This window comes from Mirounga leonina, unplaced genomic scaffold (assembly GCF_011800145.1).
Source record: "Mirounga leonina isolate KUSES-001 unplaced genomic scaffold, KU_Mleo_1.0 Mir_82, whole genome shotgun sequence".
NCBI lineage: Eukaryota > Metazoa > Chordata > Mammalia > Carnivora > Phocidae > Mirounga > Mirounga leonina.
The window spans coordinates 14,456,866-14,475,744 of NW_023270825.1; the positions used below are offsets into that span (position 1 = coordinate 14,456,866).

General features: G+C 40.3%; 1 protein-coding gene across 1 annotated transcript in view; it reads left to right on the forward strand.

Moving 5' to 3' along the window:
- Positions 1 to 290: 290 nt before the first annotated feature.
- EML5 (EMAP like 5) overlaps positions 291 to 18,879 on the forward strand; it is a 168,523-nt gene continuing 149,934 nt past the window's right edge. Inside the window, exon 1 of the mRNA XM_034992521.1 lies at positions 291 to 571. Coding sequence (XP_034848412.1) covers positions 375 to 571 — 197 coding nt within the window. The 5' untranslated portion in view covers positions 291 to 374. The remainder of the gene's footprint in view (positions 572 to 18,879) is intronic.

Sequence of the window (18,879 nt, forward strand, 5' to 3'; positions counted from 1 at the left end):
CCGCGCGGGGAGCCGGCGGCGCGGGCGGCGGCTGAAGCGTGGAGGCGGGGGGCGGGGCCTCGCTCGGCTCGGCTCGCCGCCTGGGCGCCGCGGGCCGCGGAGACGAGCCGAGGCGGGCGCAGGGCGCGCGGCGCCCCACTTGACGGCCGGCGGCGCCCGCGGCCCTCAGCATGTTCCGCGAGGCGAGGGTTCTCCTCCCGCCCGTGGGCTAAGGCGGCGGCGGCCACAAGAAGCGACATGCACCTGCCCGGCGCGGCTTAGAGGACGCGGCAGGCGGGAAGTCCCGGCCGCCAGCGGCAGGGCTTTCTTCGCCGGGCCGCGGCCGCCTGCCGCCGCCGCGGGCCCGACCGGAGCGGCGGGGTGGGCGCCCCGACATGGCGGCCCGGAGCGCCCCGAACTGCCACCTGCGGCTCGAGTGGGTGTACGGCTACCGGGGCCACCAGTGCCGCAACAACCTCTACTACACGGCGGCCAAGGAGATCGTGTACTTCGTGGCGGGCGTCGGCGTGGTGTACAGCCCGCGGGAGCACCGGCAGAAGTTCTACCGGGGACACAGCGACGACATCATCAGGTACGGGGGGCGGGGGCGGCCGTCAGCGCCGCGGAGCAGCGCTCGCGGAGTGGGCACTTGCGCGTCGTTCTGGGCGCCTGCCGTGACCGGCTCCTGCAGGGAGCATCGCCGCAGACGGAAACCCGCCAAGCCCGCCAGGGTTTTGTCCCGGACCTGGTGACACCCGACAGACGCCTTTCCCCATCTCCGTGTTGTGGAGTCTCTCCCTCGGGTCGGTGCGGTGACACCCGGGCGTTCGGTTTTATGGCTTTGTGCCCTCCTCCCTCCTTCAAATTTATGAAAACTGCAAAAACGGTTATTTTGATGGGCAGTGTATTCCTTTAAATCCCGCCAGAGATTTCTTATTACACGAGTGCTTGAAGAGCCGAGGGGGAAATCCTTACCTAATAGGAAACTGAAAGAAGCACCGCGAGCTGTACGCTCTAAAACGTAGGACCTGGGATGCGCGCGCAGGTGGCATCCCGGAGGGCACTCACCTCGTGGCCGTAATAATGAGTTCCGGTTTCCCTGCCGACTGTTATCAGCAGGTAGAAAAGAGACCCCGGCAGCCTTCGGGTGATTCATTGGAAATTAAAAATTTGCACGCCTCAGGGCACCTTGGTAGCGGTTAATTCGAAGGAGCAGCCGAAAATGATTCCACTGATTTCCGATCCTCGTTTTCTCTGAAGGACTCCTAAATAAGTTCAGTTTTGTGCTTTTTACTTGAATCACCTTTCCCCCCATTTTAAGTGTTCTTTGGGTGTTAAAATTGTGAGTGCTTGTTGACATTTTAGGGAGCGGTATATTTGAAACTTAATTTCCCATCAGTGTCTCAGCGGAACTTTTTTGACAAAGTTAAAAGCTGCAGAAATGACTCTAGGCCATTGATTATGCTTCAGGCACAACATTTTTGTCCTTGACAGGAGGAGATATTTAAAAACATTTTGAGAATTTTGTGTTTGTGTGCTGCTTCCTCGTTTTTAAAAGAGATCCCACGATTTGACTCGGTTGCTCGGTTTTACTCCTTTATTTATGTTTCACAGGATTTAACTGGGCATTTCAGGTCCAGTATCTTTGTTTGATATCTTGTAGGCAAGATGCTCTGGTACTTACATTCTGTAAATAACAAAGTTGTTCTAGTCTGTGGTGTCTCTGTACAACTGTGATCTTTAAAAGGGAAAAGGGGACCTAAAGGTAGAGCAAGATGGACTAAAGATAAGGAGAGGGCAAAAACTGAAATTATGGAATAGGGAATGAAGTGGTGTTTTTGCTCGTTGGTTGGTATTCACCCCAGGAGTAGAATTTACCCCAGTCCTTTGTCTTTTTCACCCCAGTCGTTTACAGTTCCTCTCTTCTTTTCCCGAAGTTAGGTCTCCCCACAGGGGAGGGTAGTTTTACTTAGTTAAAGCAGCCCTGACTGAAGCCCTCTTCCAGATACTGTCTGTTGGGTTGAATTCAGTAGGTGGGGTACGTGTGAAGGATTTTGAAGTCTTCTCACGGGGCACTTCTCTTGTTTTTGCTCCTTGGTAGTTGAGAGCAGTGTAGTACTAAGGCTTTCTGAAACTAGATATGATTTATTTGATGGGTTAAATTATGTTTTGTTTATTCTTCCAGCAGCAGTTAAAGCTATATGTCACACTGCTTGAATTTTTATAATTGTGTTTCAGTAAACTGTAAGGACGGTAATGCATTTGTCTTTTTTTGGTATATAGAGTTGCACAGCCCTTACATATATCTCAAAATGACAAACTACTCTAATTTTTGCCGTAATTGGATACATGCTTATGATTTTATGCAAATGATTCATCCTTGAAATAATTGATAACAAAAAGGTTTCCCCCAAAATTGCAATGGGGTAGTGAAATCTGAATCATGTAGCGTCTTGAAATTGGTGGCATGTATTGAATACAGTACTGAGATTATAACTTAAAAATCAGTGAAAGAGCTCTGGAAATTTTAATTCAAACAGTAATGACACAGATCATTCTTGTTTGTGAAATCAAATTTTCAAACCTTTCAGTTTTTTTCAATGTAGTGTTTGAAATGTAAGTATAGAAACTACTCTAGTAACTTTGCAATTATGTCACAACAAAAAATGTAATACTCATAAATGTGATACATGCTGGAAAACAATGTTGCTGTAATGTTAGCTTTAGTAATAAAAAGTCAATACTGTTTTTTCATGTTTTGTTCCATATTTGGTTGAAACTTACGTAGAATTTATTGGTCAAATATGACTTAGTCTGGAGCTAAGATTATTCCAGAATGAGCAGATTGTTGTCCTTAGGTTTTGAAAATGTAGGTGCTATATTGATTGTAAAGACTGTCATTTGCTTACAGTTCTCCTATCTTACTACATCTCGTATGGCCAATAGTGGTGCCACCTGACTTGTCTTACCATTTTATCTGTGTTGCTTGTAGTTGTCTTCTTTTTGCCATGTATCTGTATATACTTCTCTAGTAATTTATCCTTTAGTTATATTTATTTCAATACTACAGAATCATGTAGAAATTCATTTCACTGTCAGGAATAATACAGGAATCTTGGGGTCAATTTTTCTTTCTTGTGTGTGTGTGTGTGTGTGTTTCAAGTTATTGATAAAATTCTCCAGCTGTTAAGTGTTTGTTACAGGTTTAAATTATAAAATTGTAAAATTCTAGGCTACTAGTTTTAGCACAAGATGCACATCTATAGCGTGGTCTATATTTTGAAACTTTTCCCAATAACTTCAGGTTTTGTTTTTTCTTTTTTCTTTTTTTAAAGTAAGCTCCACGCCCAGTATGGAGGCCAGCATTGGGCTTGAACTCAAAACCCTGAGATCAAGACCTGAGCTGAGATCAAGAGTCAGACACTTGACCAACTGAGCCACCCAGGCACCCCTAAAATTTATTTTTCTAGTTACTTCCCAACACCTTTTTGTCAAGTTCGTTCTTGAAGTGGTGAATATTATTGGCCATTTTCAAATTATTTATCACCAGTGAAGACCACTGATGGACTATTGTTAGCTTGGTGCATTTTGGTACTTGATTCTGGTTTTCTTATGCAAGTGAACCTCCATATTGAACGGCCTGTGCCCATTGTTTCTGTATTTTCTAGGTATAGAATTGAAGTGTTTTTGTGTTTTGTTTGTTTGTTTGTTTGTTTGTTTTGAGAGAGAGAGCACTCGCATGCGTGAGTAGGGGGAGGGCAGAGAGAGAGGGACAGGCAGACTCCCTGCTGAACAGGGAACCCGAGGGGGGGCTCCATCCCGGGACCCTGAGATCAAGACCTGAGCTGAGATCAAGAGTCAGACACTTATCCTAACCAACTGAACCACCCAGGACCCTTCCCCTTTTTTTCTAAACATAGTGAAAGTATCTCACAAATTAGTGTTGAGCCTAAATTACATAATGCATCTAAGATACTTTGGGGAGCATACCATATTATATGGTTGCAGGTTAGAATGATGATAATTATTCATTCCTTCTGGATGGGACTTTTTTTTTCTTTAGACAAAATGAAAAGTATAGTAGCTCTTTTCTTCAATTGTGGTAGGTGGTGTTCTTGAGAAAGAAAGCTAATCAACTGACCAGTAAGAACCTGGTCAGTGAGGAGAAGCCTGACCTCATGGCTTTCCCTCCCCAGCGGTGGCCAAGCACTGGACTCTGATGGATTCGGTGGGGAAAAAGAAAAGAAAGAAGAAAACAAAAAACTGATCAAGCTTCACTGTAATCTAGTAAAAGTGGTTTTTAACAGCTCTATTTATGGTATAGGAATTGAATAATACAAGTCAAATTGTAGTTGGAAAAGCAATTCAGAATGTCTGTTGATTTATGGTGGATTAATATTTTTTTGTGTTTATATGGGTTCAAGGTGCAACTTTTTAAGGTCTGGAAGGAATTACTACAAATCTACTTGTTGTCTACTTATGTTTTCAGATATATGGGCAATATTTCCTATACCTGGCTGATCATCAGAATCATTTAAAGTGTTTTTTGCCAATTTTCTAGACTTTTCCTCAGGTGAACTAAGATTCCTCTAGGGTTGGAGTCCAGAAATCTTTTTTTTTTTTTTTTTTGAAGTGTCCCAGATGATTGTTTGGGAAGCTCACTGCCAGTCTGTATCCCAAAACATGCATGCTTAGAATTTTTAACATAAGCAGTTTGAGAAATGGATATAAACCCTCCCTTGAAACCTAATACCATAATTTTCTTAAGCACTGTGTAATACCTAGAAGCAGTACTTCCAAATATATTAGAATATATACAGATTTAGTAAAATGTCCCTATGTTTAAGTTACTAGAATTTGGTGAGCTTAACTTTCACAAACTATATAATGATTGTATTCTATATTCTTATTGTATTGTATTCTTATGTGTTTGGATATCAAAATATTTATTGTTATTTGTTTTATAAATACTGCATAGTTTAAGGGATAAAATTAAAAGATGTTTTCAGGGAAAGGAAGGAATTATCTGGAATAATTCAAGTTGTCATAAATGTAAAATGTATCTTTATTAAGGGAAAAGTCAAATTTTTAGATTTGCATTATAATTACTATTGTTTTATAAGGTCTAATTGAATATGCAGGGAACTAACAAAACATATTTTGGATATAAATGAAGGAAAACATAGAATAATAAATTCTTAGAACCATTAAGAACTTACTGTTCAAGGCCTTTTCACACCTCAAAGAAATACAGGTTTCCTCACTATCTGAAAGTAGCATGTTCCCATGAAACTTTTTTAAGCCACAGTGGTATAAAGCAAAGAAGCAATTACCATTAATTTATATGGAAAAATTTTTGTGCATTCCTAGACCCCCAAAATAACTTCTCTTAGCTTTTCTGATACCTTAGGACACATCTTGCTAATGGATGCACAAACTAAATTGAGATATAAAGCACACATGCTCACAGACACAGTTCAAAGCTATGATGGCTTGATGCTGGGACGCTGAATGTAGATCCAAGCAAGGAGTTTTGCTGGGGCCACTCTCCCTGCTTGGGGTATTTGCTGGGGCCACTCTCCCTGCTTGGGGTACAGCTTGCAGTAGTAAAGCAAACGCTATTTTTGCTTTTCGCCTTTTTTTGTAAAAGCTAAATTCCTTCTCTGATTCCTTTCAGTTAGTGAAAACAGGTTCTAATGTAGGCCTTTTGTGAAGCAGGTGGCGTAACGTGAACTTTCAAAAAAAACGGGAGATACTTGTATTTATTGAGCATTAACTTTGTGTAAGGATCCTGCCTGAAGATATTCTGAGTTTAAAGACAAAATCAGTCCAGTAAAGAATTACTTAGGATACTATGTGTACTAGGGATAGCACTGGTATACCTGTAATCTGGTATGTACATGGGGACGTAACATTCAAAATGATGTTTCTTAGTGAATATAGTACTTTAACTGTCTTTAAGGAAAACAGGAGGAAATGTCATCAAAAGAAATGAGCGAAAGTATAGCATCCTGGGAAGGTATAGCATCATATGCAGTGGTCTCATGTTAAGAGAGAATATTTGGAAGAGTTATTTATACTCACTCTCTTCAGTTTTTTTTTTTTTAAGGATTTATCCATTTTAGAGAGAGAGAGAGAGTGGGAGGGATGGAGGGAGAGGGAGAGAGAATCTCAAGCAGACTCCGCGCTGAGTGCAGAGCTCAATTCAGGGTTCAGTCTCACGTTTCCAAGATCACGACCCAAGCTGAAACCAAGAATCAGAAGCTCAACTGACTGGGCCACCCAGGTGCCCCTTCAGTTCTTTTTCTCCCATTTAGTCCTTTCTGTTTCTGTCGCTTCAGTCTTTGTTTCACCATAGCAGCCCTTGTCAAGGTCATCAATGATCTCCACGTTGCCATATCCATTGATCAACTCTCTGTTCTCATCTTTTTTGATTTATCATCATCATTTGCCACAGTTGGTCACTCTCACCTTCTTAAAACACTTTCTTTTTTTTTTTTTTTTTAAAGATTTTATTTATTGACAGAGAGACACAGCGAGAGAGGGAACACAAGCAGGGGGAGCGGGAGCGGGAGAGGGAGAAGCAGGCTTCCCGCCGAGCAGGGAGCCCGATGCGGGACTCGATCCCAGAATCCTGGGATCATGATCTGAGCCGAAGGCAGACGCTTAACGACTGAGCCACCCAGGCGCCCCCTTAAAACACTTTCTTCAGTGGCATTTGGGACACATCTTAGCATGGAAATGTGTATTTCTTATTCTGTCAGCAAATATTTATTGAGTACCTATTATTTACCAGGGGCTATTCTTAGCATTAGAGATACAGCAGTGAACCAAAGAGATGAAATTCTCTACCCTCATGGAGTTTATATCTACTGGGGGAAGATACAGAATAAACAAGAAGTATATTATCTGGTGTATATATATTTTTTCATATAATATATATACCATATATATACTATATACATATATGTTATATACATATATAGTTTGTGTAGTATATAATATATGGTGTTTATATATATAAAGAAGTGACTCATTGTTCAAAGGTCGGGATGGACTTTTGAACAATGCAGGGGTTGGGGCACTGACTCCCCCCATGCAGTTGAAAACCTGCATGTAACTTAACTCCCTCAAAAATTAACTACCAATAGCCTATTATTGACCAGAAGCCTTAGCAATACCATAAACAGTTGCTTAATACATATTTTGTATGTCGTATGTATTTTATACTATATTCTTACAATAAAGTAAGCTAAGAGAAAAGGTTTTTAAGAAAATCCTAAGGAAGGGGAGCCTGGATGGCTCAGTTGGTTGTGTCTGCCTTTGGCTTGGGTCATGATCTCAGAATCCTGGGATTGGTCCCCACATCTGTCTGTCTCTCTCTCTCAGATAAATAAAATCTTTAAAAAATATATTTAAAAAATCCTAAGGAAGAGAAAATACAGCCCTGTAGTATATTGATTGAAAAAAGAATCTGCATATAAGTAGATCCGTGTTCAAGGGCCAACTGTGTATATTGTATATAAGGGCTAAAAAAAACAAACAAAAACCGGAAAGTGAGGTAGGGACTAGAGACTACAGGGAAGAGTTTAGATAGTGTAGTCAAGAAGGCCTCACTGTAAAGTATAACACTTGAGTAGAGACTTGGAGATAAAGGAATGTGCTGCTGTGTGGGTATTTTAAAGGAAGGACATTTCAAGCAAAGGAACTATCATGTGCAAAAGCCCTGAAGTGGAATGCCTCGTGTGTGAGGCAAAGTAAGAAAGCTAGTGTGGCTGGAGTGTAGTGAATTTGGGTGATATTAGTAAGAAATGAGTCTGCTGAAGTGATGGTGGTGGGGCAGATTGCATAGGACTTCCTGGGCTGAGAGGATTTTATTTTAGCTTTCCTATTTGAGACCAGAAGTTATTGGAACACTTGAATCAAGTTAGTGACATATTTGCCTTAATGGTTTAACAAGGTCACTCTGGCTCCGAGGTTCAGAACAGACTGAGGGAGAGGGGCAGGATGGAAGAAGAAAGACCATTTAGGAGACTGTTGCAATAATCCAGTCAAGAGATATGGGTGGCTTGGACCAGAGTGGTGACAGTGCAAGTAGTGAGAAAGGGTCAGATATATTTCAAAGATAGAGGCAATATGATTTGCTGATGGATCAGATACAACTTGTGACAGCAGAACAAATGTCAATGATAATCATGTTTTTGGCTGAAACAACTGAAAGAATGAAATTTCTAATTACTGAATTGGGAGAGACTGTGGGAAGGGCAAATTTTCTGTTTTGGGAGAAAAGAAAGATCATGAGCTCTGTTTTATAAGTGTTACATATGAGATACTAATAGACAATCAAATGGAGTTGTAAATTAGGCAGTTGAACATATGTGTCTATAATTCAGGGGAGCAGTCTAGGCTGCTATAAATTTAGGTGTTATTAGTATATAGGTAATGTTTAATAAAGCCATGAACCTGAATGAGATCACTGAGGGATTAAGTATAGATGGAGAAAAGATCTAAAAAAATGGATTCCTATGGCACTCCAACATTTAAATGTATAACTTGAAAAAGAACTGATTAAAAAAAAAAAAAATGTGACCAGAGAGGCAGGAGGAAAACCAAAGAGTGTGGGGTCATGGAAGTCAAATGAAAAGAGTATTTCAAGAGAAGGAAGTGATCAGCTATATCAAGTAAAGTGAGGAATGCTTCACCTTAGTGGAGATGCTAGCTGTTTTACAATAGTTACATTATAATCACAAGACTTTCCAGGAGACTATGTCCAGGTGATTGCTGGAACAGGGATGAGCAGGAGGTCAAAATGAGTCACTTCTTTATTAGTATACAAAACTGGCCTTCTTCAGGATTTTTCCAGCAGCTTTTAGTTTGTGTGATAGATGGCACATGACTCTCAGTTCTAGCTCCTTGCTACTCAAAGGTATGGGCCTCATAGGAACTTCAGCATTACCTGGGAGCTGATTAGAAATGCAGATCTCAAGGTGCCTGGGTGGCTCAGTCGGTTAAGCGTCCAACTCTTGATTTCAGCTAAGGTCATGATCTCGGGGTCATGGGATTGAGCCCTGTGTTGGGGTTCTGCGCTCAGCGGGAAGTCTGCTTCTCTCCCTCTCTCTCCCTCTGGCCTCCCCCGCACGTACACTTGGACACATGCATGCACGCGCTCTCTCCCTCTCAAATCTTTTTTTTAAGATTTTATTTATTTATTTGACAGAGAGAGAGAGAGATCACAAGTAGGCAGACAGGCAGGCAGAGGGAGAGGGAGAAGCAGGCTCTTTGCTGAGCACGGAGCCAGATGCAGGGCTCAATCCCAGGACCCTGGGATCATGACCTGAGCCCAAGGCAGACGCTTAACTGACTGAGCCACCCAGGCGCCCCCCAAATAAATAAATCTTTAAAAAAAAATGCATATCTCAAACTCCACCCCAGACCTAGTGAATTAGGCTATTTTAATAGTCTCAGATAATTTGTAAACATTAAAATTTGAAAAACATGCTCTAGATCAATGGTTTTCAAAGTGTGGTCCTTGAACCAGCAGCATAGTATCACCTGGAAACCTACTAATTCTTAGGCTTCCCCCCAGACCTAATCAGGAACTGTAGATATAGGCAAGACCCAGCAATCCATTTTGATCACCTTCAGGTGATGCTGATGTAGCCTAAAGTTTGAAAACCACTGCTCTAGATTCCTGATTCTCAACCCTAGCTACATATTAGAATCACTTGGACGGTTAAAAAACAAAGCAAACATAATAAAACTGCCAATGGCTGAATCTCATTCCTGGAAATTCTGATTTAATTTGTTTAGGGTAGGTCTTGAGTATAGTTTCTTTGTTGGTGTTTGCTTCTGTTTTAAAATTTTAAGCTTACTAGATTGTTCTAATGCAGCCAGGGTTGAAAAACCACTGTTGTAAATATAGTAGTAATCCATGTTTAGCTGCTGGGCTAGGAAGTCAACCTGAAAAAAATTCAGAGCCTGGTCAAATTTATTCACTTAATTTATGCATTATATAATGATGTGGATAATTTGCTAAGTATTGAAATCCCTTTAAAAACTTCAGACTTCGGGCGCCTGGGTGGCTCAGTTGGTTAAGCGACTGCCTTTGGCTCAGGTCATGGTCCTGGAGTCCCTGGATCGAGTCCCGCATCAGGCTCCCTGCTCGGCAGGGAGCCTGCTTCTCCCTCTGACCCTCCCCCCTCTCATGTGCTCTCTGTCTCTCTCATTCTCTCTGTCTCAAATAAATAAATAAAATCTTAAAAAAAAAAAAAACAAAACACTTCAGACCTCTTGGGGCGCCTGAGTGGCTCAGTCATTAAGCAGCTGCCTTCGGCTCAGGTCATGATCCCAGGGTTCTGGGATCGAGCCCTGCGTCAGGCTCCCTGCTCAGCGGGAACCCTGCTGCTCTCTCTCCCACTCCCCCTGCTTGTGTTCCCTCTCTTGCTGTGTCTCTCTCTGTCAAATAAATAAATAAAATCTTAAAAAACAAACTTCAGACCTTGCCTAAGGTCCCCCCATGCTGGATAGCATAAATCTCCGTGTTTGAAGATTTATTACCAAAAAAAAAAAGCAATCCTCAGTATGGTCTTCTGCTGATGGATTTGTTCAGTATCATCAGGGACTTAAAACACTGATAGAGGGTGCCTGGGTGGCTCAAATGGTTAAGCGGCTGCCTTCGGCTCAGGTCATGATCCCAGGGTTCTGGGATCGAGCCCCACATCGGGCTCCCTGCTCAGTGGGAAGCCTGCTTCTCCCTCTCCCACTCCCCCTGCTTGTGTTCCCTCTCTCGCTGTGTTTCTCTCTGTTAAATAAATAAATAAAATCTTTAAAAAAAAAAAAAACACTGATAGATATCATGCATCATCAATCCAGAAAAATGCTTACTCACTGGGGACCTGGAAAGTTCACTTAATGTGCAAAACTATGTGCATCCTGGATGGTATCAAGTGAGGTGTAACTCAGTGCCCCAGGTGATGATTTCAACAGACTCAAAACAGTTGCAGTGGGTTTGCCTGAGTACTTTGGACCATGGAAAGCCCAAGATTGTCCATTAATAAATTCCATTTTGGAGCCAGAGTCTGCACTCAGAGATAGACCAAATATGTTAATATTTGATAAGCAACATGAATACATCAAAAGGACAGATCATCTCCACCCTATGAAATTCTAAAGTGGATGTACTTGCATAGACAGTTCAAATAACACACTAGGTTCATGTCCAGTCAGAGAAGGTAGCTGGGATGATGTGTTTTGTAGGGCTTGAGACTACGTGTTGCCACTACCCAAGCATAAAGCAGCCACTAACAGCAGGCCAAGTCGCTTCAGTCCTAAAGACCAGCAAGTTCTCCTTGCTGGAGAACTTGTGTTTCAACATGGATCAGTATTCTGAGACAGCGTAGCACTGGCAAGGGGTTACACCTAACCAGCATAAACAAGTTGCTTAGGCTACAGTGGTATCTATTCTAATTATAAGTGGCACATGGCATCACCATATTGGCCAAAGACACCAAGAACTATTACAAAGACCTTAATAGTGTCTGGATTTCCTTTCTAAAGTATTACCTTCTGTTGGCCAATGTTATTTAAAGGTGGATTCAATTATTAAATGGACATGTGAATATAGTGCCCATCTTATGACACTGGCATGTATATCTATCTGAAGTAGTAAGCATAGGGAAAAACACTGACTCCTTGGTGTTGGTTGATTGCTAGAATGAGGAGATAGGCATGGGACCAAAGATGGACATTGCACACCGGATCTAGCTGTTTTGGAGTCTATAGTCAGGCTCAATTCATAACACCACAAAATTCTTAATTTTTTTTCTTCTGGGATGGGCAGCTTATAATGCTGGATTGGCAAACAAGAGGTTGTGATTGTAGGAGTTGTTAACTCAGATTTCACTCTAAAAATTACTTTGTTCTTCACAACTGGGGGGAGAATACCTGATTTTACTTTAATTCAGAAGCTGGGGAATATAGGGATAAAGCAGAGAGACAAGTTGGATGTGAAGTGAGAATTCTGGGTTGTATTAAATTTGCCATGGTATGGATGGTGTCAGCCTTTTGATGGAACCCAAGAAAGTGAGTGGTCATTGTCATGGATGCTAGAAGCATGGGATGTGGCATAACAGGGAGCACCTAATTGAAATTAAAGACCCAATATAAATCGATGGCAAGAGAAGTGTACATAGCCCATTCCCCAAATCACTTAGACGAACTGAGATGCACAGTCACCTTGTCAAGGAAATCCTGCTGCTCTTCCTGTGAATCACGTACCTACTTCACCTCCCAGTGTAGAGGACATCCATTCTCGGCCCCCAATCCATTGGAATCTCTTTTCCTCACTGTGGGTAGGACTGACTTTCTTGGTCAGGAGATACAGTACTGGCCACTACTGCCTCTGGTGTGGAAGCTCTCATTATGTATTCATTTCAGCCTATGGAGCGTAATTACAGTTGCCACAAGCAGTTACTGTAAAGAATTTGCAGTTTTTACTTGGTATGATGTTGCTCATGGTGTTATTTAAATTAGCCACAAGGTGATAATGTAATCAAGTTTAACCACCGCAGAGTCCCTATCTTTATAGATGGTTGATCAGGGAGCAGGGCATAATTCCCAACCAGGAATGGAAAGTGAAAGGCCATTCTAAGTCTTACAACATAGGTGATAACTAACTACAGAGTCTACAGACAGTCATCATTACTTGGTTGCAGTGTGACTTTTCTAATTATTAATCTGTGGACAATGTATTTAACACATAAAACACTACAGAAGATGGCTCTGCTAGCATGGTAAGGAATGTTACCTGTGACCTGGATGTTACATTCAGATGACATGCACTTGCAAAGGGCAATTTTTGCAACCATAAAGAGACTGCATAGGAGTCTGAGGTTGACGTAATGAGTATGAGAGGCTTCATAGGCCTCCCCCTCAAAGGGTAGTTATTATATTTTTTAAATTAGTGCTATATATTATAGGATACAATTATAGAAAATTGAAAGCTGTAGAAAAATATTTACCCATGATCTTGCAATCTGGAGATACTACTATTGTGTTTTAGAGATTTCCTTTTAAGTCTTTTTTTTTTTTTTTTATTTAAAGTAAGCTCTGTGCTCAATGTGGGGCTTAAACTCATGACCCTGAGATCATGAGTCACATGCTCTACTGACTGACCCAGCCAGGGGCCCCTCCCTTTAAGCCTTTTTTTTTTTTTTTTAGAGCAGTTTTAGGTTTACACCAAAATTGAGAGGAAGGTACAGGTTTCCCATATACCCCCTTACCCCACACATATATAGCCCATTATCAGTATGACTCACCAGAATGGTACACTTTTTACCAAGGATGAGCCTACATTAACATCATAATCACTCAAAATCCATAGTTTACCTTAGGATTCACTCTTGGTGTTATACATTCTTTGGGTTTGGACAAATGGGCAGTGACATATGTCCGTCATTATACAGAGTATTTTTGCTGACCTAAAAATCCTCTGTGCTCTGCCCGTATACTCCCTAACTAGCCCCACAATCAGTTGTTGTTCCTACTGTCTCTATAGTTTTGCCTTTTCCAGAATGTCATACAGTTGGAATCATACAGTAGTAACCTTTCCAAATGGACTTCTTTCACTTAGTAATATGCATTTAAGTTTCCACCATGTGTTTTCTTGGCTTGATAGCTCATTTCCTTTTAGTGCTAAATGATATTCCCTTGTCTGGATGTACTAAGTTCATTTATCCATTCACCTACTGAAGGACATCTTGGTTGCTTCCAAGTTTTGGCAATAATGAATAAGGCTCCTGTAAACATCTATGTGCAGGTTTTTGGGTAGACAGAATTTTTTAACTCCTTTGGGTAAATATTAAGGACCACAATCACTGGATTGTATGGTAACAGTGTATTTAGTTTTGTAAGAAACCACCAAACTGTCTTCCAAAGTGGCTGTACCATTTTGCATTCCCACCAGCAATGTATGAAAGTCTCTTTTGCTCATCCTCATCAGCATTTGGCATTGTCAGTGTTCTGAATTTTGGCCATTCTAATCATGTAATAGTATCTTGTTGTGATTTGCATTTCCCTGATGTCATATGATGTGAAGCATCTAGTCATATGCTTATTTGCCATCTGTATATCTTCTTTGATGAGGGGGTCTGTTAGGGTCTTTGGCCTAATTTGTAATTGGGTTGTTTTCTTATTGTTGAGTTTTAAGAGGTCTTTGTATGTTTTGGATAACAGTTCTTTATCAGATGTCTTTTGCAAATGTTTTCTCCCAGGTTTTGACTTGTCTTCAAATGTTCTTGATGTTGTCTTTCACAGAGTGGAAGTTTTTTATTTTAATGAAGTCCAGTTTATTAATTATTTCTTTCATGTATCATGTATTTGGTGGTGTATCTAAAAAGGCACCACCATACCTAGGTATTTTCCTATGTTGGTCTTTTAGGAATTTTATAGTTGTATATTTTATCTTTAGGTCTATTATCCATTTGGAGTTAATTTTTGTGAAGGGTGGTAAGGTCTGTGTTTATTTTTATTTTATTTTATTTTTTTAAAGATTTTATTTATTCATTTGAGAGACAGAGATACAGAGAGAGAGAACATGAACAGGGGGAGAGGCAGAGGGAGAAGCAGGCTCCCCGCTGAGCCAGGAGCCGGATGCGGGGCTTGATCCCAGGACTCTGGGATCATGACCCGAGCCGAAGGCAGATGCTTAACCATCTGAGCCACCCAGGCGCCCCAAGGTCTGTGTTTAGATTCACTTTTTTGCATGTAGTTTTCTGGTTCTAGCACTATTTGCTGAAGAGGAGACTATCTTTGTATTGCTTTTGCTCCTTTGTCAAATATCAGTTGATTATATTTATGGGGGTCTATTTCTGAGCCCTCTCATCTGTAAGTGTTGAGTTCTACTATATGTTCAGCAATATACTAGGCAATATGTGGAATACAGCTTAATTGTAATATTGATTCCAAGAATAACTAGAAAAACACTCATGCTTTCTTTCTCATTAAGAAAATTGGAACCATCCTGGACTCAGAATCCAGATGCCCAGGGTGTAATGTAGCAGCAAAATAAGTTACAAGGCCTACTACAGCTCTTGCATTCAGATGTTTCCACCAATGGAACTATATATTTCCAACATCCCTTTTCAGATCCCTGACAAGGATATCCTAGCAGAGAAAGAACACTGAATTGGGAGTTGGACAGCCTGGGTTCCAGTCCTGACTGTGATTAACTAGAGGGAAACGTTAACCAGAAGATACTGAAGTTGGAGAACTTGCTACAAGTTCACACTATTTGTTGGCAGTTGTGCAGCCTGGGTCAAAGAACATTAGCACAGTGGAGTCATATGTTTTCATCTGCTTACCCCGTGTGCCCAGCTCAGCTCCAAGCCCAGCCAGCCCTGGCAAACAGACTCGCTCATTGGGGTGGCTTTATCTCAATATAGGCTTCTAGTAACGAAGGTAGTTCAGACTTCTATCAGTTCCTACATTATTTGGTCTGAGATGAAAGTGCCTACAGTCATGAGTAGAAATACATTTTGAGTATTTTGTCATTTACAGAGTCTGTTCCTTAATGCTACACTCAAGTCAATAAGTCTTTGTGAGGAAGGGAAATTTTAGTTGCTTAGTAATGCTGATGAATTTGATTACTTGGAAGTCAATATATAAACAGTGAATTAAGGATGCACCATTTTTAATTTTAGTCCAAGGTTTAACTACTTATGGAAGTGTTAGCTGGTAGAAATAGGAGTTGTGAGTATGGTAGATAGTCCAGAATGAATCTACATTGTCACTTAAAAAGAAAAAAAGAATATTGGAGCCATCAGAACTTTCAGATTTCAGTAGTACATCCAGCTCCTGTCTTATATTAATCCCTCCACCTGTGCATGAGATCCTGCCCTTTTTTGCCTGCTCCAGAGATTCTCCTAATTCACCTATATCAGTATTTTGATGATACTTCTAGATGGTTCCTGTTAACATATAAAATATGCTGAAAAGACAGCCTTTTCAGGAAATGATGTTAAAGTAACCAAATATCCAAGGGGGCGAAAATGAACCTCAACTATATCTCACCATATACAAAATTTAACTCAAATTGGGTCATATGTCTTAAACATCAAAGATAACACAATAACATTTTTACAAGAAAAGTATAGGAAATAGGGCATAAAATGGATGACTTAAAAATAAAATTATAAATTGAACTGCAATAAAATTAAAACTTTTCAAACTTCCAGGTAACTGAAGACAGTGGTGGATGTGTAGTAAGTAGCCTTCCAAAATCTCTTCCCCAAACAATGCATAATCACTTCACAAGTATGAAATTTCTATGCAAAGCCCTAGCCTTACCATTACTTAAACAGAGAATACCAAGACTGTAAAATAAAATAACTGTAAGTAAAAAGAGAAAAAGAAATTCTACCTACAGTTGTTTTTTTTTTTTTTTTTTAATATTTATTTGACAGACACAGTGAGAGAGGGAACAAAGCAGGGGGAGTGGGAGAGGGAGAAGCAGGCTTCTCGAGCAGGGAGCCCGATGCGGGGCTCGATCCCAGGACCCTGGGATCATGACCTGAGCAGAAGGCAGAGGCTTAACAACTGAGCCATCCAGGCGCCCCTCTACCTACAGTTTTGCAAGCTCTTTCCTCTCTATCACTGAGCTTTGCAGGGAGCAACTTAACCTAAAAACTGTGAAAACAATATCTTGACTGAACACTGTAAGGATAAAGACAGAAAAGAACTATAGATAATGGTATAATCTAGTTAGTCAAATTGTTTCTCATGCTGAAACAACTTTGGATATATTACACTTAAATGGACTTTAGATTATGAAAGGTTAATTTCTCACTCTTGGAGGAAGAAGTTATACATAAAGGGAGAAGTTCTCAATGAAGTGGTTTTGGATTAGAATCAGAGGTATCAATATGAATTTATGGTTTTTAGATATATACACACATAAATACAGAATATAGATATATGTATATACATGGGTTAGTATATATACATATATTTCCTAGTTCTGTCTATGGCCTAGAAGGAATAACACTCCATAACAATGACCACATTGACTGCCCGGATCTTGTTCTCTAAATACCATTCTCCAATAAATGGAACTAGGGCTTCCTAGAGAAGTAGTTAATTATAGGATGGAGCAGGAAAAATACTGGATGAGCCTTGAATATATTGTGGTGTCTCAAAGTAGGTAAATGCAAAAGAGATAGTGGCTTGTTGAAAAAATAAGGGAGCCAACCTGAAGGATCTCCTGAAGGTCAAAGAACAATTTGAGCTATAAGATAAATAATGATAGTATTGAATTTTAACCCATAGAATAAAACAGGAATTGTCAAAAAACATACTGTGGGCCAAATATGGCCTGCCACCTATTTTTGTAAAAATTTTATTGGAAAACAAACACGACTATTTGTTTCTGCACCTTTTTTTTTGTAAAGATTTATTTGAGAGAGAGTGTGTGTATGCAGGGAGGGGCAGTGGGAGAGGGAGAGAGAATCTCAAGCAAACTCCCCGCTGAGCGTGGAGTCTGACTCGGGGCTTGATCCCACAACCCTAAGATCACAACCTGAGCTGAAATCAGGAGTCCGACACCTAACCAGCTGAGCCACCTAGGCGCCACTGTTTTTGCAATCTTTTTTTTAATAGTTCCTCTAAGAAGCCCTTTTAGGTGTTTTTTTTTTTTCTTAATTGCCCCAACTCACCACAAAATTCTATTACCACAGATATACTGTATATCAATGTATGTACCTTATATGTATCTATGCTTTATTCATAAAAATAGTAAGACCTTCACACAAGGACCAATTTTTACAAAACCTCATGGAAGTGATATTGCTCCCAGTGAGATTGCATGGCTTACGTATTGTCAGTGGCTGATTTGACATTGTAACAGCAGAGTTGAGTAGGTGTAATAGAGGTTGTATGGCATGCAAAGCCCAAAATATTTACTATCTGTCACTTTACAGAAAAAGTTTGTTATTGACCCTTGAATTAAAATATCCATGAATTCAACTGATCTAAACAATGGATTAACTAAATAAGAGAGAAAAGATAGTTCTTCCTATGGCTAAAATAAGACAAGAAATAACAAGCGTTGGTGAGGATGTGGAGAAAAAGGAACCCTTGTGCACTGTTGGTGGGAATATAAATTAGTACAGCCACTGTGGAAACAGTATAGAAGTTCCTCAAAAAATTAAAAATAGAAGTACTGTATGATTCAAGAATTCCTAGTAGGTATTTACCCAAAGAAAACAAAAATGCTAATTCTAAAGGATATATGAAACCCTATGTTTATTGCAGCATTATTTACAATAGCCAGTATAGAAGCAACCTAAGTGTCCATTGATAGATGAATAAATAGGGAAGATGCGGTATATTTACACACACACACACACAGGAATATTACACATCCATAAAAAAGGATGAGATCTTGCCATTTGCAACAACATGGATGGATCTAGAGGGTGAAATAAAACAAATACCATATGACTTGACTCATATGGAATCTAAAAAACAAATAAACAAATAGAATCAAACTAAAAATACAAGAACAAACTGATATTTGCCAGAGGGAAAAGAGGTAGAGGGATGGACAAAATAGGTGAGGGGGAATGAGGGATACAGGTTTCCAGTTATGGACTAAATAAGTCACGGGAATAAAAGACAGCATAATATTAATATTGTAATAGTGTTGTATGGTGACAAATGGCAGCTACACTTATGGTGAGCATACCATAACAGAGAGAGAAGTTGAAAAACTATGTTGTACACTTGAAACTAATGTAACATTGTGTGTTAAGTATACTCAAATTTAAAAAAAAAAAAATTAAAAAGATAGGGGCACCTGGGTGGCTCAGTTGGTTAGGTGTTTGCCTTCGGCTCAGGTCATGATCC